Source organism: Geospiza fortis, unplaced genomic scaffold, assembly GCF_000277835.1.
Source record: "Geospiza fortis unplaced genomic scaffold, GeoFor_1.0 scaffold53, whole genome shotgun sequence".
In the NCBI taxonomy this organism is placed as follows: domain Eukaryota; kingdom Metazoa; phylum Chordata; class Aves; order Passeriformes; family Thraupidae; genus Geospiza; species Geospiza fortis.
Window position 1 is genome coordinate 144167 of NW_005054305.1, and position 22990 is coordinate 167156.

A 22990-nucleotide genomic window follows, 5' to 3' on the forward strand; every position below is an offset into this window, starting at 1 on the left:
AACCAATACAAACTGACCACAGGCCCCATTCCCCTTCCCCCTGAGCAAATGGGGAGCAAGAAGAAGAGTTGGGACTGAAGGACTGAAGCTAAGACCACTTTTTTTTCTTTTTTTAAACAAGCAAATAAAAATATTTTTTACTTGTTTTATTTATAATGGGATTCTTTTGGCTGAAATTTTTAAAGAATATTTCAAAGGAAAACTCCCAGTAACAGAAAATGTCAGCCCATGTGCACAGAGGTGTGTTAAGGTTATAAGGAAGATTTATAAAGTATTTGGCTGTCTTCAGAGTAAGTGGTGCTATATGCTCATGTATAAAACATACCACAGTGAAGCACAGAGCTTTAGTACCACCATTTGGTATGATGGCATACTTAATAGAGTCAGCTGCAGTTCATACTGCATTCTTGCCACTATTTCTGAGCAAGTTCTTAAGCTGTGTGAAAGCCAGGGCAAGTTGTGCCCATGTCTAATTCCCTCAAGTTCAACAGGAGTCACTGTGGAAATGTGGTACAGCTGAGAGCACACTGCTGCAACCTCTTCCCACAAGCAGTCTGCAAGTAACTGAAAAATTCAACAACCTGCTGTTATCATCTGTCAAAGTTCACTTCTCCTTCCTTTCCATTTATTCCTCAGTTGCAGCTGATAACATATCAAGATCTTTTTTTTTCTCTCTCAAAACACCAGCCTGCTTTTAGGCACTATAAATATGCTTATGGAAGTCTGGCATTTTTTTCTGTAGGGTGAAAACGCAAGTCATTGTGGGTGTTGCAGTAATTTACATGCAAACATAGTTTTCCACAGCATTAAAATATGATTAATACATTCATTTTTAGCCTAATCTCATAACATTGATACAAATATTTTAGTGATATAAACGTACTACAGTATTTTTTTGTCTCACTTGATAAGGATGCTCCCTTTTCTTTTTCTTTTACACAAAGAATTTTTTGAATTTTTTTTCCCAAAAGCACCTTAAATGTAGTCTCCAGAAGCTGTAAAAGAAAACTTTTCTCTTTTTTTCCTTCTGTTTTACTTGAGAGTTATGATATTGCAGATTCATTCCTATTATACTTTCCAACTGTTGAAACACAATAGCAGGTTACAGGCAACGGCACATTTCACTGCACAAGCAGTCGTAATCCAACAATATATAACTCACTAAGCAGTGAGATTTTCTTCCTTGCAGTGCAAGAGTGGGAATTTTAAAGCAGCCTTCCAAAATACTAGCTGCCAGTTCTTATTAGACTCCTTCTCATGGGAATGTTCCCCTGTGTCACGATTTGCCCCACAGGAGGCCATACGGAATCTCTCATGATGGCATTGCACCACTGCTGTTTGAAAGTTGCCTTGTCAAGGTTAGGAGGAGAACAGATGGGCAGCACAGAGTGCAATGAACAGTGTGTAAGAAACTGTGAATCCCGCTTTTGTTCTGTGTCCCATCTTGTCAATAACTAGGAGCCCCTTTGATATATGCTAAGCCGGCGAAGGGATCTGGTATTCTATCAATAATTTTGGATTCAGGACAGAAATTAGTTGAGCAATAAGTCCTTACTTAGGAAAATCTTCCATAAACATAGAATAACATACTTTATTGAATAATGAATAGCTGTAAGAGAAGCTCACATTTCATTTCATTTTTATTTATCCAGAGATTATGGTGGTCTTGAATGAAGGATGAAGTTGATCACTGATCACTGACTACTGTCTAAGGAAAAAGATTATTTCCATTTCAGAATGCAAAATTGTCTGAAGGATTATCTAATGCTTAGAAAAACAGTACTTCCACAACAGTTGGGTAAATTAATATTTATGAAAAGGATGAGTAAGAACACATGTGAATGTGTTTGTATTGTCATGAATATGGCAAGTAGATTTTTTCAAAATAATGTAATGCATAAACCACAATTATCTCTGCCTTGTGTGAATACAGTATATGTGTACATTCTTAGATTAATAATTGTTAATGAGTTAAATCCATGTCCAGGTGGTTAGAAAAAGATAATTTTTAGGCCCCTTGCAACCCAAACCATTGTATGAATTTTGTAGTTCTTAGAAATTGCAATATCTCTAATTCTTCTAGTGTTTTGCAATTTATCATGCATGGTCATAACACCTTAAACCCTCAAGAAATTCCCAGTGGCATCAATGACATGTTCTTTTATAGCTTACAGCTTCATCCAGCACATTGAAAAATTAGTGTAAATGAACCATAAGGAAGCTGGCAGTATAATTAATTTCATTCCAGGGTCTGGTTTCAGCAGTGAAGCTGCATGGAAGTACCTTTGTTATAAATGATAAAATTATACTTGAGAACACAATAGCCAGCATAGCAAGGAGGTGTTAGGAAAATGTGTGTGTACAAAGTCAGAGCTTGTAAAAGTGGTTACTCAGTCCCTATCAACATCGTCTTGCTATGACCTATTTAAACATACCTATTTTTGTGCACCCAATCTGGAGTGATCCTCATTCCAATATTTCCTTGTGCAAGCAGTGACTAAGTTTTATGTGTAGGAACAAACAAGAGGGATGTGAAGGAGTGCCAGAACAGTTAGATTCCTATAATTAATATGTTAAATCACAAATGTGTATTTTCATATTTGTAGGTTATAAGGAGAATGCTTCCAGAGGATATTTTAAAGGTATTTTACTTGGAATAATTTTTGTTATGTAAAATTGCTAGTAGTTGACACCACTGAATAATAACTTTAGAGAGGAATGTGATCACTTTTTCAGGATGCTGCACATAGCATTTTTTTGCTAAAGAGCAAGCCTACATAGAGATCTGTAGTTTCTTTTTTTAACTCTGGCCTGAGAATTTATAAGGGAGGTAAGATAATTAGAAATACTCTTTTACTGAAATTCTACATAGGTAATTGTTATTTTCAGTTTTACAATATATTCAAGTATTAAGAAAAACATACATTGGGACCTGACATGAAGAATAACTAGCTTTAAAAGGACAGAAACTAATACAGAAAAACGTATTAATTGAAAAGACATCTAATTATACTATGTTGGGTAATAATGATTTTGGCCTACAGGAGAGGCCACTATAGTATTATGCCAGAAATAAACATAGCATGTGTTTGCATTTACATTACAACTAACAAGATTCCTTCCTCTGAGGATGCTCTGGCTCACTGCTAATATTTAAAGAGTTCTTGATCAAATCATTCTTGTATGGTGCCAGTACAAAAGAAAATTCAATTAATATGCCAAAAAATGGAAGGCAAACATGAAAAGAATATTTTAAACCCTGTATTCAACTGTGTGTTTGGCGTGAATGCCCTTTATTTCACAAATATTTAGTATTATGAATTTTTATTTGCAAATAGATTGATGTGCATAGGATTTTTCAAGCTAGTATAATTGATGTGTGTTTGCAGAATGATAGATGTGTATATTAACCAATATTTAACTTGCTATTTAACTGGTTTCCAGTTTTTTGTTTTGCTTCTTGTCTCAAGTGAAACAAATGTACAGGTATATCATGTTATCTCTGTAGCATATTAGTTGGAATCCTTCCTAGATCTCAGATTTGTAGTATGAGTTATGAACAGGGATATAAATAATATGTCAGCTTCAAAAGGAAGAATATTTTATATAACCCCATTTCTAGCTCATTCAGGACTGGTGAAAGTTAGCTACCTAGTCAACTCCAACACAGGATAGTATATTCTGATTTTTTTATCTTGTCAGTATACTGCAAATTTCAACACTAAATTTTTGCTGGAATAAACTTCCATAAGGAAGTGTAGTAATGTTCCATGTTCCATACATGAAAATGTAGCAAATGACTTGGTCATTTGCAAATAGAGACTACAGCCCTGCCAACTGTATCAGTATATGCTACTGAAGAGACCAAAATTTGGTAAGCCACTGTGTTATTCACACAGTGGATTTTCTGTGGCTTGGGTTTAATGTTTTTCTAAAGAAAATGCCTGAAATATCCAATTCCATCAGACCTGAAGTTTTCTCTCTCAAATTATACAGGACATTTTTTCGCTGAAGGTTCTGGGGATATCTTTCACTGGGTATGTCTTTCACTAAAGCCCTCTTGCCTGGAGAGGCTGTTGAGAGCAGGCCCTGCACAAACTGCTGCCGTGCAGCCTGCATGAGTTGTAACACAATGAAAATCCCTGGTAGTGTCATCTGCTGGAGGGATTTTGCAGAGCTGTCAGTCATGCTTGCTCTACAGAAGGGAAGGGTACTCTTGTTTCACACCTCAGTTCATGGTCTCAGGGGTGTAATCACACAAAGGGTTTCTCCAGGGAGGTACCACAGAACCTGATGAATGCCATAGGCTTTTTCCGCGGAAGTTTCCCAAGCACTAGCCCTTGTTCTTAGGTCCGGTGGGCTATGTGTAGTGGAATTATTTTTTTTCCACTGACACAAAGCTAGACTAGATATGCATGAAGCATGTGCTTCACTAATCCAGTCTAATGGCAGGAAGCCTAAACTATCCATATGCTCGCTGTGGTCTGGCATTGCAGAGGCATGCTGACAATTTGGCGATGGTGACTGTTCCTGTGGGCGTCACTGAGACATTCCTGTTTCACTTCTTCTCTTCAGTATCATATGATGTTCTGGGAAGCTGTGTACATTCTGTTTCTTCATGCTTCAAGGAGAATGATATTACATACCCCAAAGTCCAAGAAGTTAAGAAATACACACCACAAGCTGTAACAGACCAGGAGGTGAGGTGAAACAGGAAAGGTTTTCTTCAGGCAGTGGTTTAATACCACCAGCCAGTTTCTTTTCTTATGATTGCCTTCTTTGTCTCCAAAGCAGCCAAGCTCTGTTTGCCATAGAGCATTTCATATTCCTCTCACTCCTCTTCATGTTTCTTATCATAGTTGGTTATATCTTCTCTTTCAACCAGAACATTACTCTTTAGAAACACAGTGCCGCTTACATGTTTCTGAGAGTATACTTCTGAGGCCAAATCATGTTAAAGCCAGGGAAGATTATCAGTGAAGTTATCCTTTGAAGAAAATGGAAAAATAATATCCCTTGTGACATTTAAACAAACAAACAAACAAACAAACAATTAAAAAATACCTGTGGAGTTCATTTAGGAATGCAACTAGCTTGAAAAAAAGTCCTATCATTAAGTGTTCAACAAAAAATATTCAGTTACTGACAATTTGTCAATTATTCTAGCTTCACAAAGGGCATCTAGTTGGCCATTAGAAGAGATCTGAAACATTTGTGTTAAGTTCATTGTTGAATATTTGTCCACAGTGATTGCATTCCAGGTAAATTTCATCTATACCGTTTAGCCATACTGTTGATGACCAATGGCATGAAAACTGCCAGCTTAGAAGAATAAATGTAACTTTGTTACTCAGAGCATTTTTAAGAAAACTTCTTTCTTTGCATTCTTGCTCTTAACTTGTTTTCTGATCACAACTAGCGCTGAGGAAAACTGACATGAACAATCGCTGGGGACTTCAGGCCGTGGGAGAGTGGCAACCACAAAGTCTGGTAACAACAGTTTTATGTGCCATGTGAGGAGTAGGCAGGAGCCTGTGACTATCTTGTCTAAGATTCCACAGTTTGCCTATTAAAAGTGAGTACAACCCCACCAAATTAACCAGAGCAGGATGCTACAGCAAACCTGTCACTTTGAGAAGGGGGTGTCATAACCTCCAGGACGAGGTCAAAGGTTTTGCTGAGGAACACAGGCATCACCCAGAGAAGAATCACTCCAGTCTGAACAGAGCAAGACAATATTACAGCCTTTAGAATTTCTCCCTTTGGATGAGATTTAGAATGTGTGAAACATGGACTGATAAATTTTGACAGCTTGCATTTCCAGATGTCAGGTATTGGTTTAGCTACTTATAAGAATATGGGTGAACCGAATTGAAAGTATAAAAGATTTTTTTTCTTTTATTACCTGCATGACTGTGGGATATTCAGTCTCGCTATAATAACATGCTCTTTAATTAGAAGATTAACAGATATGTTAACAGAAGTGTTTCTAGTAGTACAATTTTGTATTTAGAACATCCATTTAAAAAATTTACTGTAGAATTCTAATCAAAAAAACTTTCTACTACAACACATTCCAGTTTCTTGAGCTTCTGTCTATGAAAAGAAACAGGAGCGTTAATGAAAAGGAGATATACATAATGTTTTTTACAATTGTCATAATTCATAGAATCATAGAATGATTTCAATCATTTACTTCCAACCTTTTGCCTCAGTCAGGGACACCTTCCATTAGACTAGGTTGCTCAGAGGGCCATCCAGCCTGGCCTCCAATACCTCCAAGGATGGGACATCCACAACCTCTCTGGACAGCCTGTTCCAGTCCCTCCCCACCCTCACAGTAAAGAATGTCTTCCTAATATCTAATCTAAACCTACCCTCTTTGAATTTTCACCTTTGTTCTATCACTCTATGCCCTTGTAAAAAGTCACACTTCAGCTTCCTTGTTGACCTTTTTTAGGTACGGTGATCTTCTCCAGGCTCAACTCTCTGCGTGTCTTCATAGGAGAAGTGTTTCAGCCCTCTGTCCATCCACATTGCCCACCTTTGGACTCACTCTGACAGGTCTATGTCTTTCTTACTTTAGGGTGCCCAAAGCTGGTGGCAGTAGTGCAGGTGGGGTCTCACCAGAGCAGAGCAGAAGGGGAGAATCATCTCCCTCACCCTGCTGCTCCTGATGCTTGGGATGCAGCCCAGGATGTGGGTTGGCCTCCTGGTCTGCAAATACACATTGCTGAGTCATGTTGAGCTTCTCATCAACCAACACTTCCACGTTCTCTTCAGGGCTGCTCACAACCAGTTCTTCACCCAGCCTGTATTTGTTCTTGGAATTGCCCTGACACATGTGCAGGACCTTGTTCTGAGCAATACAGGACACAGGAATAAAAAGGACACAGGAATAAAAAAAGTTATGAGATGTGAACTTCTGTTCACTTGTTCAGCTCTGGTGTGACTTTCTATTTTTTTATGAGACCTGCAAGAATGTAATAATCTTTACAGGTACTATGGTTGTCTCAATCAGATTTGAGTTCAAAATTTTATGAGAAAATGGCAGAAAATATAGCTGCATACTCAGCCCAAATAATCACACACTCTCCAAAAGAAAAAGTGTTCTTTTTCACACTTCCCAGTAAGGTGAGATTTAACTGAGGTCAAATCAACCTGAGCACATGGATGAGCTTTCCCAGGTCTGCTGTAAGAGTAAAGTAGGAGGTGCTCAGGCAGCTGAGAGGATTCAAACTGCAGGACCAATGGGGGCAGACCAGGTGTTCACATCTGAGCCTGACAGCAGCTCCTGCACCAGACAGACCTTGAGGGCTGATTGCAGGAAACCTGAGATGGGATCAAACCACTGAGCTCCTTGGCTTTCCCAGGTTCCCAAGCAGTGTACCTGGGAGGCCAGTGGATAGTGAAAGAAAAAGGGAGAGCTTGGAGGATGCATGATGCTGTCTGTGTCTTTTGCTCTTATTCTTTATCTTCAGATGCCACTATTTCCAACTCTGTGTTGCTTGACAAGGTCCTGTCAATGGATTTTGTCCGTGGTACCTTATGCCACTGGAGTCAAAAAAGGTCCAAGTATAATTCATTTCTAGGGAAAATTCCACTGTTTTTATGGTTTTTCCCACTGTCAGGAAACAGGTGGGATTTGCTTCTCTTCCCAAAACTTCCAGGGGTCATACAAATCTTGTATTTCAAGCCCTGCCAGTTTAAATTTGAGGCAGGGAGGCAGGGCAGGAGGTAGGGTGGTGGGTGGAAGAATGGGCATGCACAGATGGGGGATTGTATAAACCTTATTACTGAGGAAGCCTGGCAAATAATGCTTAACAGATCATTATTGTTACTGTGCACCATCTCAAACCTTCAAAGTTGCACTTTGTAACTGTCTGAGATCATACCCTTAACTTCTCTATAAAAACCATAAAAACTTCCTTTTAAATCACAGTCTTATGGAACTAAAGCAATGTTAACAGACTTAACAGGCCTGGCAGATTTCTTCCTATTCACGTAGGGTAGAAGAGATCACAGGCCTCTTCATGCTGCTTCCAGAGTTTTATTCTGAAATTTCTCTACATATGCACTTGACCTGCAAGTCTCTTTTCATTTAGGAAAAGAGAGGAATGACTTTTTCAAAGTATGCAAGGCTCTTCTAAACACAGCTTTATTGTCAGCCAATAAAGTATTTATCCTAATAATGAAAAAAAAAATAGTAGGTCAAAAGAGCTGTGCTTTGCGTTGGTAGTTAGAAAGGTGTTGATAACACCATTACATTTTCTCTCCCCTGTCCAGCTGCAAAGGGGAGCAATAGAGAGGCTTTGGTGGTGTCTGGCATCCAGACAGGGTCAACCCACTCTACAGGGGTTTTGGTGCCAAAACATGGGATCATGAGGATTTTGAGATAAAGATAGTAATTGGGAGAAGTAATGGGCAAAACAAATTGTGAACAACATCAAAGTGGATTGACCATGAGGAATTTTTGTCATAATTATTGTGCACAGACAAGGGTTGAATTTTGTGTAAATTGTCCAATTTTTTTCTGTGTTGTGATGAATTGTGATTTTTTTCTGTGTTTTTGTGCAGGGAATTTTGTTTTGTTAATTTGGTTGCATTTGTTGATGCAAGGGCAGGTTGTGTGGTGAATATGAATTTTAGTGATAATTCTGAAATATATGATTTTCAGAGGTGAGGGGTGGAATGTATTGGGTGAAATGTATTGGGTTTGCATGGCCAGGTAGTGGCAGGGGGCTACAGAGGTGGCTTCTGTGAGAAGCTGATGGAAGTTTCCTCCATGTCCAGCAGAGCCAGTCCCTGGCATCTCCAAAGATAGGCATACCACTAGCCAAGGCTAAGCCAATCAGAAATGGTGATAACACCTCTGTGATATCATATTTAAGAAGAAGAAAAAGAAGTTACGGCACAGTTGTAATTGCAACCAGAGAAGATCAGGGTGAGAATTTGTGAGAGGAGCAACGCTGCAGACACCAAAGGCAGTGGAGAAGGAGGGGAAGGATGATCCAGAGCAGAGATTCCCCTGCAGCCTGTGGTGCAGACCATGAAGAGGCCGCTGTGTCCCCACAGCCCATGGAGGAGCACAGGGATGCTGAGATCCACCTGCAGCCCGTGGAGGAGCTCAGTGCTGGAACAGGTGGATGCCTGAGAGGAGGCTGAGAACCCATGGGAGGCCTGTGCTGGAGCAGGGTCCTGGTCATGGCCTGCAGAGCCATGGAGAGAGGACCTCATGCTAAAACAGGTCTCTTGGCAGGATTTCTGACCCAGTACCCACACTGGAACAGTCTGTGCCTGAGGAATGGCAGAACTGCACCCTGTGGAAAAGTGACCCACGTGGCAGCAGTTTGTGAAGAACTGTTTCCTGTAGGACAGGCTCATGTTGGAGAGGATCATGGAGAACTTTGTCCCATGAGAGGGATCCCACGCTGGAGCAGGGGAAGGACTCCTCTCCCTAAGCAGCATCAGGAACAATGTGTGAAGAACTGACCATAAGCCCCATTCCCCATTCTCCCTGCACCACTGAGGGGATGAGCTAGAGCTGGGAAGGAAAGAGGAGTAGAGGGAAGGTGGTTTTAAGATTTTATTTTACTTCTTATTTTCCTGCTCTGATTTCATTAGTGATAAATTCAATTATCCCCAATTCGAGTCTGTTTTGCCCATGACAGGGTTTGATGAGTGGTCTCTCTTGATCCTTACCTAAACCCATGAACCCTTCATTCTATTTTCTCTCCCCTGTCCAGTTCTAGAAGGGAGTGTTAGTGAGGCTTTGGGCATCCAGCCAGGGTGAAGCCATTACATTCACTCAGGTAAAGGTTAACTGTGTTAGTTGGATCTTAACGTGTTCTTATCTGGTGTGATTTCAGTGAGTTTGTAGAGTATACAAGTTTTGTTCCATCTTCTGTTTACTAATTAGTTTACTAATATCCTTCAAGCAGTTGTCATCTACAAGCTAAAAGTTTTTTAAAAGAAGCTAAAATATTTTAATTTTAAATAAAATTCATGCTTAAATAGTTTCAAAATGGATATTACAGAAACCAGTATTCTTCATTCATGCTGGAAAGTAGCACTACCGAAATCATACCTGTCTGAAAGCAACTATCCATGTTATCTTACAATACTCCTTCTTTGGTGCCTTAAAATGTACACCCTGAAAGTACACCGAATATTTCAGTTGCAGCAGTACAGTTTTTCTAAGCAATGTGTCGTGTTTCTTTGCCAGTGCTCACTTGCATTGCTGTTTCGGCAGCGGTCAGCCTGACTGTCAGAACAGATAACCATCAACGAGTCTGGCTTTACTGTGAACTTCCCAAGAGAGAGGGTAGACATGCAATTTTAGATTCAACTACTGTTTTATGGGGGTAGTGTAATTTTGTTTCTGCAGTACAGATTTAACATTGCTAAAAAGTAGTGGCTGAAAATATGAAAGAAAAATAAAATTAGTTTACTTGAACATTGGGCGTGATTCTGAGTTACATTTGTGAAAACACAGGTTAATGTGTCTAATCTCAGTTAAATTCTTTGTAGACTGAGGAATTCACAAGAACAAATCTGCAGTTACTGATACAGCCTACCAATTTAGTTGCATTCGTGACAAGAACTGTATCTGATACTAAATGTATAAAGTAGCCAAAGGCTAGATGGGAGGGAGCTGCTGGAGTTACTAAAGGCTGGAAAATCTACCTTCAGATGTGATTGAGAAACACAGTCACTTTAGGTTAAGACATATAAGGGCGTGAAATAGTTCTGTCTCACAGCAGCAGGAGGGAATGTGGCTCATTGTAAGGGCTTCTGGAAAGGTTTATTGAAAAATCTCCAGAGCTATTAGCTGGAAGTGGATACAGGACACATTTAGCTGCAGCTATGTATCAGTGGCTAATTACCAGAACAATTTTCTTGGAAATGAGGCAGATTCTGTTATTTCATAGCTTTAAAATCAGACTTGCCATCTTTCCACAAGGTGTACTCTACGTCAGCAATACATTGTAGCTCCGCAGTAGCAGTTATGGATGGTTTTTATAAGACTTGTGAGGAAAAACATGAGGACATGTATGAGGATAAACAGCTTAGCCCACTGTGCCTCCTCCTGAACTTACACAATAATGCTGACTTGTAACATATGATGAGCCTCATGTTTTGAGGGGAAAGATGAGATTTCAGTTGAATTGCTGAAAGATGTAATAAAGGGAAAAGGCTGTGTGCTTTTTATCCAGGTTTGAGGGAGTATGTCTTTTTAGTACACAAATTAAAGTAGGTCGTAGAAAGCACTTACTCTTCACCTTGAAATTAAATTAGATTAAATTGGGAGGAGTAAGCAACAAGAAATTAAGACGTTCTGTATATATTACCAGTTTGATAAATATGGTAGCCTGCTTATGGTGTAACTCTTCTAAAGAAACATTTTTCTAAAGTATTTTCAATGCTATAGAAATATTTATTGCACATTTTCATATTACTCTGCAGGTACTTTTAACAGAATATTAGAACTTCTTTTAATTAAAAATAACTTCAAATGCACTACTTCTGTGGGTTTTTTTAAAATACTCAGGACAAGATGCTTTGCAGTAGAACCTAGAGATAAAGCTCTTCACCTTAAAAGGTATGGTATTGCAGTATATGAATACTCTATCATTTGCAATTGCATGTAAAATAGATTTCAGGAGTTCCTTAATGTGTATTTCATTTATGGTAGTTTTGTGTGAGAAAGCAATGAGTTACCCATAATATTCTCTTTTAAAGTGCCTTATTAATAGTTTTAAAATTCTATCTACTTAATATTATGGAGAATACTTACTCTATCCTATTACTTTAAACCGTCAAATATTAAAAGCAGAAATTAAGTTCGTTTCATTATATTCGTGTTGGTCTCAGGAGCAATTCCATTGAGATCTGTGAAGTTGCATCAATTGGGGCATTGCTGGAAATAGAAACATGTAAAAAAAGGGAATTAAGCTTATACTTCCTTCTTTTCCTTTTGTGCTTTCTCTTTCACTCCCTCCTTCACTTCAATTTTTCTGTGTCAATGAAGGCATCTAAATACAGCAAAGTTCAAGTGAAATGAAAATATTCTTGAGTATATTTTCCTTGATTTTGACTCCTTTACTCTCTATATATAAAGAAAAGATTTAATTCCATTCTTTATTATTGTGTTTCATGTCAGCAATGTGTGAAGTTCAGACAAGGCTTGTATAAAATAACAGATTCCAGTGTGTTGGTATTCCCTCTGAGCCCCCAAGAGTGAAATATGCACTGTATAAATGCCTAATGTGCTGATGAAGTCAAACATCCTTCAGGATTAAGATGTTCATTTACCATTTTGTGTATCTCAGCACAGTGATTTGTGATGAGCTTCTGTATGGCATGGACATAATGAAGAGAAATTGTCCTCAAATCTGCCTTTCTTACAAACATGGATGTGAAGTTCATGCCAAGCATTTTAGGTGGCACCTACTATGAGGGTACCACCCCCATATTCCTCACGATGTCAAAGCCTCAGAGTGAATCCTGTGTGGTTTCATCAAACTGATAAAAGATCAGTCACAAACTGGAAGTAAAGTCAGAGTTCAGTTCTGTGGCATTGCAAAGCTGACCTGTGCAATTCAAGATTATAAGTATGGTTTATTCATTTTTCCTGTTTGGATATCCAACATTAGATTATTATTCATCATAATTCATTTAATCAAATTATTTTTTCAGTTATTTTTGCCCCTTCTGATTTAAAAGATGTTCTGAAAGATTTTTCTGAAATTTTTAAGCCACGTTCACTGTTTAGAAAATATTATTTCTCTGAATAGTTTCTAGCCTGCTTGCAGGGGTTCATTAGCTTGTATGCAGTAATTAAGTTTTGTTGTGATTTTACTTGTTGAATCCTTCTCTGATTCTTTATTGGATAAATATAGTTCCTACAATCAAATTCTTATCATGTGCCATTTGTATGCTTAACTAAACATAAACAAAAGAAATTCAAGATAAACTTCTCAAAAGTATTAGCTAATCTTTAAATCTACTTGTTTCTAGGTATCTGCAGACCATTGGTTCTATTTATTGGAAAATGCTCCAAAAAAAAAAGATGCATGAGTATGATAGAAGCAAATTCCATGTGCGTAAATAATAGCAGAAAAGTCTGAGATATTCTTTTTTACTTTTTTATGTTTACAATCAGAATCATATCCAAAAATAAAATTTACTGTTACAGGGGTTTTGTAAGACTTCTAAATTATTGCTGTTGTAAATAAATAGATTAAATGTAGCTGGTGGTTTGGTGTTTTCAGTGGAATTGAATGAAGGCTTAAAGCAGAAAAGGAGAAGTTGTATCCTCTGTTCAAGGGCAGAATCGCCTTCCAGAGGGGATGCAGCCACTATCTTGTGCCATGCCTGGAAAAGAATATTTTGCCCACAGACTTTCTCTTCCTTTGCTGTCACATTTTACTCTATGACATACTTGCTAAGCAGCTTTTTGAAAGTACCAGTAATTTTTTCCAGACAGTTTTCATACATTAAGATTTATTTTCCAGTTTGTCATAGCTCAAAATCATTTTGTGGAATTCTATGAAAAAAAGTTCTCCTTAAAAATAGTTGCTATTTCAATTTCTTCATAACTAAAATCACTCGAGAAAATATTTGTGGTAAATGTTTCCCTCTGAAAATAAGATTTTAAGGTTTCTTATTATTTTTTTATGCCTCTAGAGGTGAAATGAGACAAGTTCATTTGAGCAAGCAGATTAAGAGTTCTGCCAAATCTAACTATATTTCATAGCATTGCTATAAAACTGGAAAGTATTTCCATTTCATTTACTGTGTAATAACAAATATTGATCAGTTACTGTAGCCATCAAAGATAAGGCAGTTAACATGATCGCATTTCTATACCACAGCTAATGTGAGGATTTGGTTCTGTTTTTAGTTGTTTGCGGGCTTTTTCAAACCTTAAATTCATTAAGTTCAGTACTATAGCCATGTTTTAGGTAATAAAGAATCCTGTTACTATCTGCCTTTTAATCAGGTGTTTCATATTCAGTGCCTAACTGAGCTCACAATTACTGGTTTTTACTTTTAGATTGAGCTGAGAGGAACAGGTTGAAATGAGAAAGATTAAGTTTTGATCTAAGCATGACTGTTTTCTACAACCCAATGAGTTTTCTGCCCTGCTGGCTGAGCTCTTTTATCTCACACCTTCAGAGAGGGCTTTTTCTTGTTCCTCCCAGGAGTCAGTTTTCTCCCATATAGGAGTTAGCTGGTCTTGCATATGAGCAGATCGTTCTTGGCATTGTGTACCTCTCCTCTTTTCCTACTGCCTCACTGGAGAGACCTGGCTTGGGCACACAGAGCTTGGAACATATCCATGACCAAGCAGGGTGATCACAGTGGTGACATTTATTTTTACAGTTAAAGCTCCATAATACCAAAATGACTATGAAGTGAATTTTCCAAGGTGTTCTTACGCATAGTTATGATGTGGGACAGTTTCTCTGAGGCTTGGCAGGTGCTTTCTGGTGGGCTAATGGGAGTCACCAGTGGGCTGGTGTGGTGATTGATATGGCCTGTATTGTCATTCTGTGAAAACCAGTGTCTTCACGACTCTTACCCTTGGTCTTCACAGAGCTCCTGTAGCATTTCCAAGGAGCTTCTCCACTAAGATGCTTTTTCATTAGTTTCTGGACTGACAACAGATGTTCAGGGAAGGCACCACTCAAACAGAGCTATGGATTGAAAGCCAAGATAGGAGACCATCTGCAAGCATAGAGATTCTGGTGCTTGTATGTTTTTGTAGCCCCCACTTTCACTTGGACTTAAAATATTATAGTGTACTTGGAAGAATATTTTCTCAAAGAAATCATCACTATTTCTGCTAAATGAGGTCAGAGTATGTAAGTCTGAAGCTATAGACAGAGTCTTGTAAAACTATGTTTCATTAAATTGAGTTGAGTGATTTTTCACGGAGCAAGAAATATTTAACATAGTGTTTCACTTGATCTCTAAATAGCAAGGAATATAAAGCCTAGGGACAGTTTGAATCATGAGATTCACTGGTCAAGGCCAGCAAAGTCATGTAATTATGCACTCAGACTGTCACTGCCATCATAAAAGTCAAAGTATGGATTCTCAGGTGCCTTGAGTGGAGTGTAGTGCATAGGAGTAATGTCAGTTCCCTGGCTTTACAGTGAATATTGTTATTTCAATGTATGTCTAGAAAAGCTCTAGAGAGCATGAAAACCTGTATCTCAGGCAATAGTTTAACTGTGATACCTGTCACAGTGCCATGCTACAGAATTGCAAAACACTTAAAAACTGGTAGAAAATGAGTTAATGACCTGTGCAAATGGGATTTGTGTAATGTTGGTGCAAGCCCTGATTAGCAGCTTCCATTAGATCCCTGTCAGTCACTAGTAGCTGTAGTGGCTCCTAGACTTAGACATGCTGGTGTCCTTGCAATGAAGATCAAGAGCTTGTTTTAGTACAAAAATGTCCATTTTCACTATGTGAAAGACACGTTGAAGGCCATGAATTTATCTGCCTTTGACAGGAAAAGTGCACATTTAATTTTTAGGTTTTATCTGCTGATCACCTCATTCCTACTAGAAAGATAAACCTTTGACATTCATAACTGACTGGCTTGCAGGAATCTAGATACATACCTGATATCTCTGTATCTGTATTAGTCATTTAATGGTGTTTGGTTTATGCCACTGTGATACCCACTCTATCAGATGCCAGTGCTGAAGGAATGTTTGGCCCGTCCCTCGTTCCTGCTTCCTTTTGTTATCCAGAGGCGGTAGAAGACAATCATATCATATTGATTATTTGCAATTGATAGAAAGTAATGACTGTAATCCTTTCATTTTAAGAATTCTTCTGAAGAAAGCCAGCAAAATAGTGTTGCAAACTTAGGTGCAATAATAAGGTACCTAAAAGAGAGCAGCACAGGTAAGTACATGTTAACCTGATTCCCAATTTTGGTGTATCTTCCTTTTAATTCCCTTTTGCTCTTTCCTCAGACAAAATATTCTGGAAATGCATTGCAAATTCTACTTTAAAAAAAAATATTAAGGTCATAAAGCTCATCATTCCCCAGACTGAGGAGGTTAAAATGCAACATCTAAATTTGGGTATGAGGTATATGCTTCAACACTGCCTATATGACATTTATTAAATGATTCAATTTAATATATTATTTTACTTGCCCATTATTCAGACGTAATATCCTGTTTGTTTTCTTTCTGGGAGAAGAAAATGTCCATTGGCAGTTCTGAATTCACAACAGGCTCTCCAACTGATGTGCTGTACCTTATCGAGTCAGACTCTGTCCTACACCACAGGAAAGTAATGAGTAGTCTAATTGCACTATATATTATTACTCACTGCAGCAGATCAGAATTTTTTAAAACTTGACTCTTAATTTGTGTGCAAATCAGGAGAGTGGAAGAGCAGACAATCACAGTTTAGTACTTCTTTTTGTGGAGCCAGGATCTTCCCATGCAATCCTGCATATTGCCAGCCACATTCCTGAGAGGATTGAAAAAATCGGTCTCTTTGTGTCAAAATTTTGCTGACATATTACTGTTAGAATCTTGCAGACTTTGTAGTGTATTTAGATATGACTCAGAGGTTAATTATGTGTTAGGTTACCTTAGTGACTACAGATTTTATGACACTGCAAGTGGCAAATCAACTTGCTTTTAGCCATAGAGATTAAAAAAGTAAAACCAAGCCCAAAACTTTTAGGCACGTACTGTCCTGGTACTGACCATCACAGTTGCTCACCAAAAGCACATGGATAGAAGCAGTAATCAAATTTAAATATGATACCTGATACCACAAATATATGCAAACTAAAAATTGTTGGATGCAGACAGAAAAAAACCCACCAATTTTTATGATGCCATTGGTGGGATGCCTCTCTTGGATTTTTTTCTGATATGCATACCATTCACAAGGGCCTCCTCAAGATCAGCTAAAGCTTAATTGTGGGTTTTTTTCCCCAGTTACTCCCACTTATTGATCTCCCCATGCACTTGGAATGGGTTGACTGGCCAATATATTTCTTTTTATGGCTCCTTGTCCACTGTTCAAGATTAAATTATACTGTAAATATCACTTGCCTGGTGTGATTGCTGACACAGAAGAAAAAATTAGATGTTCTCTTGAGAGTTTTACCCAAGGCACTGAATTGTTCATATTACATGCCAAAATGTATTAGGGCGATAATTTGAGACCTCATTTTCTTTTGAACACCTTTAATAAAATATGTGGATAGATGAATTTTAGAATATGTATCCTTTTATTGATGTCTAGATTTTCATTAAGGTGATGCAATGTAACAAAAAGGTCCCACATAATGGCTGCAAAATATCAAGACCTTTGCAAAAAAGCAATGTTCTGCATGAGGAGCATGTGGAAGTTTCTTACCATAATCATATTTTCCATTTGTTCGTAAATTTTGAGAACTGGGGAAAGGAATTTCACTGAGAACATTCCAGAGTGTGGGATTAAATAAATAAGCAAATTCTGAGAACCTTGGGAGTTTAGTATGGAAATCAGAAGCTATCTTTGTTTACCACAGAGCATAAAATGAGAGCACAACTATAAACAGTACTGCTAAGAAGCATCATTGGTTCAATTTGTGCACATGATTAAATGCCCTCTTCACTCAGAGCTGAACATACATGTAAACATATTAAGTGTTTACATTGCCTTCCACCTCTGTCCCAGTGCTTCAATTTCTGGACCTGACAGACACCTGAAGATTCAGAAGTCGTCTGATTCTTGGAATGGTATCTTAGAAGAACCATACTCACCAAACAATAAAAAAAATCAACATCCCTCACTCCTTGGTCTCTGAACAAAGATATTAGATCCAAGGTGCTGTGGCCCTGATTGTGCCTAATTAGGGTGTCTCTGTTGGAGAAAAGAAGACTTCCCCATGGTTGGGGAGGATTGTGTTAGAGACCATGGAGTCGAACTTGACACCCAGAAGTCCATGGGCCCTGAAGGGATGTGATGCAACCATGGTGGACATCATTGTTGGACCACTCTCAATCATCTCAGAAAGGTCATGTCAGTCAGGAGAGGTGCCTGAGGACTGGAGGAAAGCAAATGTTATCCCTGCCTTCAAAAAGGGGCAAGAAGGAGGACCCAGGCAAGCACAGATCCATCAGCCTGTGGGGTGTTGACCCTGGCAGGATGTCAGGTGCCCACTAGAGTCATTCTATCACTCCCCTCCATGACTGGACTGGAGAGAGAAAAACAAAAGTCTCATGAGTTGAGATAAGGATAGGGTGAGTTCACAAACCAATTACCATCATGGGTAACAGTGAAAACAGATTCAAATCGGGGAAACTAATTGAATTTGTTACCGGTCAAAATCAGAACAGGATAATGAGAACTAAAACACCATCCTCCCACCCCTCCCTCCTTCCTGAGCTCTACCTCTTCCCCCTCTAAGTGGCAGAGGGAGACAGGGAATGCTGCTGCTCAAGGAGTCCTTCCTCTGCCCCAGCACATTCTGCATTCTGCAGTCTTGTTGGATGAAGCCAGAGGGGCTCAGGGGCATATCAGTAAATCTTTTCTAAGAGAGAAAGTTGAACATATATCTAAGGGAAAGAATACATTTCTCAAAGATGTGTTTTATGAGTAAATTCGGAACACATGAGTAGACAATATAGTTAAATGAAATTTGTAAAAAAATATGGTGATTTCTGCATTCAGGTTTTGTCATTTTGCATTCATTTTCATTTTAATTACATGGGATTTAAATAGGCATTTTTCTAGCGACTAGGTTATTCCAGGGAATTGTTATGCATTAAGGACACCACATTAGGGACAAGGATGAATATATTTGTATTGTTCTTACCAAGGGCATCCTCAAGAAAACAAAAGCAAATGTAACATGAATGTTGAAAGTAGTAAGCATTCTTCATCCTTACAATGCTGTATCTCTTTAACATCTCCTTTATTCCTATGCCATCAAGTAGTTTTGGTCTGCTGTCTATAGAATTGCTATTTGCACTGTTTATTAATGTGTTCATTAATTGTCTTGCCCTATTTCATGAATAATTAAGTGTTCCTATTTTGGCCAAAAAATACCAATAAAATAAAAGACTTAATTGGTTTCCTCTCAGCTACTCATGGCATGAACAGGTAGCCCTGTCTCCAGCTGCTAATTGTGCTAAACATTGATGTATAGGTTCAGACAACACAATTATGGAATATGATGCATATTCTTTGAAAAATACTGATGAAATCAGAGACTGTAGAATAGAAATTTTTTCGAGACATATTAACATATTAAAAGGGGATTGAGGTGTGAGAGGGATTTAGGTTTTGTGTTTGGAGTGATTTTGTGCAGAAGAATTGTCCACTGAATATTTCAGAAAAGCAACATTTCTTTCTTCAATGTTGAGCATAGTATACTCATTCTCTCCTTCCTGGAAGGTGCACTATGGTACATAATTGGGTTTTTTCCTAATTCATTGCACTTTCAATGCTGTGGCAGCAGTAATACAGTTAAGGTAAAATGAAGCTATATTCTAGTAAATGCTTATGTAGGACTTTTTAATCACAATTTTCATGATAAAATAAATGTTTCAGTGCTGTTTCACCAGAAAAAAACCCTTTCTTATTGCATCCAGCAGTCTAGGAATTGGGAATTAATTACTACCACTTCTTTTTGTTGCACTCCTTTTGTTAGGTTGGTTTTTCCCTTTTGGTTTTCACTTGATTTTTCTATCTGGATTTTGCTTCTTTGTTTGTTTCTTCTTTTTTTCCTCCTCTTTTAAATCTGATTTTTCATAACTCTATGATCTTTTGCTTTCACAAGCATTTTCTCTGTTATTCTCCTTATCTGTTCATCTGATTCCCTTTGGGCAGATCATCCTATCTATCTTCTGCTTTTTTCTCCAGTACTTCCTCATAAAAGATCCATTGACAGCTCAGACTCAAAATACATGCATTTTTTCTCCTAAACATTCCATCCTACTTGCCATCCAAGCTCATATAGCCGTGCTTAGCCAATCTTCCTCCACAATTTTTTTGAAAACCTGTCGTTTTCTCTCTATACAGGGAAATGTCACTTTTCATAAGCTTTTTCACTTTTTACCACTTTTTGCACATCCTCCTTAGCATCCACATTGCCAGTCCATCCAAAACACAGCTGGTAACATGGCTGTTCTCATTGGTCAAACCATAGCTCCATCTTTTAAGCTTGTTTTTAATCTCAGTGTTTTCCACAATATTCTGTCCCAGTCTGTAAGCCAGATCAAGGGTTTCCTGATCCCAGCCATTTTCTGTATCAGTATATTAAGGCCACATTTTCTTGATAATTTCATTACATGTCCTGTGCCTGTCATGACCTCACTATGCTGTAAATTATTGGTCCTCTTGGTTCTTTGCCTACATATACTCTTTTTTCCACAGTATGTGAAAATTTCATAGCCATTCAGATAGGGAAAAATGAAAATAAATTGCTGATTTAGGGCATGTCCCAGTTAATTGTACTCTTTCATATCTTTCTCCTATCTTTGAGGCAAGGTTTAAATTTTTTTTATCTTATATAGCACACTAGTCTATTTTTAGCCTTAAGAGAATTTATCCATCATCGTAAGGACTGTTGCATGATTGCAAATGGATTTATGGAATTAAATTTTTTAAAAAATGGCTGAAATTTTGTTTTCATAAACCTTGATGTGTAAAAGATATTCATAGATAGCAAAAATTAAACTATTTTTATTTGGTCTCTGTATCCCTTAGAAGTACTCTGCTTGATGAGGTATCTTTGTTCAAGTGACATTTTCAATTACTTAACTAATTAATCTACTACTACATCCCTTTGGATGTTTCTCGATTACACAGACTAGTAGATCATATTTTTAAAACTATGGTAGGGATGTAAAATTCTCTTTAGAAGTGCTTAGGATTGTCACCACAGTATAATTGACAAGTACAGCTCCCTGAATATATTATTTTCATGCTTTTAAAGGTGCCTTTAGCCATTCTCGTCTTTAGGTAAATCAGTCAGCTTATCCATTTGGAATATTTCAAGAGATTTTTGTGGCATTTTGAAAACTTTTTTTTTAATTCAAGGTCTCCTGAGAAGGAACATTTTCTGCATTGCAGGGATCCAGTGAGGGGGAATAAAATGCAGGACATCCAGATTAGCTTTGAAGCATACTGAAAAAAAAACTCCTCTTTGGCTTGCTGCAGATTCAGAAGAAAATATAAAATAAGTTCTGATGAAGTGCGGAGCATGCTTTTCTAGACTGACATTAGCTTAATGCTATTTTGGAAAACTTCATTGTTACCAATTTGCCAGTGGGTACAATGTCTACAACCTGTTAAAACACGAACTTCAGCTAAAAGAGTGCTGTAGGAGCATAGTGGAAACCTGTTTGCTATACACGTTTGTCCTTACTCCAAGAAAGATCTCAAGAGCTACATTTCCAAAAGTATTTATGTGATTAGCCATGCCAGAAATGAGTAAAGTAGCTGAGTGACTCCCATTTCAATGCAATATAAGAAAGCATCCTCTAAGGAGTCCTCTGCCCTTCATCTTTTCAGATGGCACCATGAGACTGCTTTGCCACACCTGAAACCTCATAATTTACACACTGGTAGCTCATAGGTTTCATCCAGACTTTTGCTGGAGTTGAGGGCTGAAATGAGGGCATCTGGCTTCAAACAGAATGGTCATTATATCACTGGGGATGAAGATTTCCATTTGCAATTTGTTGTAATCCATATTCTACAGCATTGCGAGTCACTTCAGGGATAAATAACTGCAATGAAGAATTAAGTGTTATTGTTATTAACTGTTATTGTTGTGTAACAACAAGGTTTGGCTATCCCAGTTCTTTTAATGGTAGGAGTATGTAGGGATATATGAACACTGTTCGGAATAATGAAAAATTGTTGAGAGATAAATCAAGCCATGCATTAGCAGAATAAGATGTTTGTTGTTTTTCTTTAGTGACTAGGAGCCAGAAAATAGTAAATACAAACCCTACAGATATATAGGATGTTAAATAGTTGGTTTGGCTTCGTTTTGACAGTTAGTGTAATTTATTGGTTTTTTACTCTTAATTTGAAAAGAACTTACGGAAATAACATCTTGCTGTTGCCTTGAGATGATTACAGTCCAGGCAGACGACATGGAGATTGAGTAAATATATTCATTGAAGTTAGAGAAAGGTTTCCCAATAATTGCACCATGCTTTGTGTTTGGACCAAAGAAGCCCAGAAATTAAAGAAAAAAAAAATTAAAGAAAATATCTTTTTTATGTGTCCATTTGGCCTTGAGAACCTGCAGATGGGCAGTTAAGGCATCCCGGGAGGTCCCTGTCCCTGAATGTTTTCAGGACTGAGGTTTTAGAGTAGAGGTGGCAATACCTATCTTGCTTTTCATATTGGAAACATTGCCTGGTTTCTGTTTGCAGCTAATGGAACAAGATCATTTTTCTTGTGTACTGCTTAGGTATCCTTATCACCATGCTGGAGGTGGGAAAGATTAAAGGGTAAAAAGAGTCTGAGAATGTTTATTTCAGTTACTTTTGCAATAAGAAAAAAAGAATGTTAAGTGTGCACATGCAGTTTATTCTCTCAGCTGGAATATCTTATGTGTTCTGTTGTATTTCTTTCTTTTAGGCCTTTCTCTGAGTTCTGCCTGTTGCACAGCCATACATATTAGATGACTTTGGGACTCGTTTTCCACCAAGGATGAAGGGATTATCCGGCAGCCGCAGTCACCATCACGGGGTTGCCTGTGACCCTGCGTGTGACAGCCTGCCACACCACCAGGACAGGAAGCCATATTTGTTAAACCCGGTGGAGCCCCACCCCGCAGACCACCCTTACTACACTCAAAGGAACTCTTTCCAGGCCGAGTGCATGGTGCCCTACAATGATCAGATTGCCAGCAGCACGTTTCCCCGGAGGCATTACAGCTCCCACCATGAACTCAAGGACGAGTGTGCTCTGGTTCCCCACGGAACTGCCA

The 22990-nt window shown here is 38.2% G+C and overlaps 1 protein-coding gene across 1 annotated transcript in view; it reads left to right on the forward strand.

The window, feature by feature from the left end:
* The window catches only part of DLGAP1 (DLG associated protein 1), a 261624-nt gene that overhangs the window by 104616 nt on the left and 134018 nt on the right, over positions 1 to 22990 (forward strand). The window contains exon 3 of the mRNA XM_031066573.1: positions 22639 to 22990. This exon is cut by the window's right edge and continues 641 nt beyond it. Within this exon, the coding sequence (XP_030922433.1) occupies positions 22711 to 22990 (280 nt within the window). The 5' untranslated portion in view covers positions 22639 to 22710. The remainder of the gene's footprint in view (positions 1 to 22638) is intronic.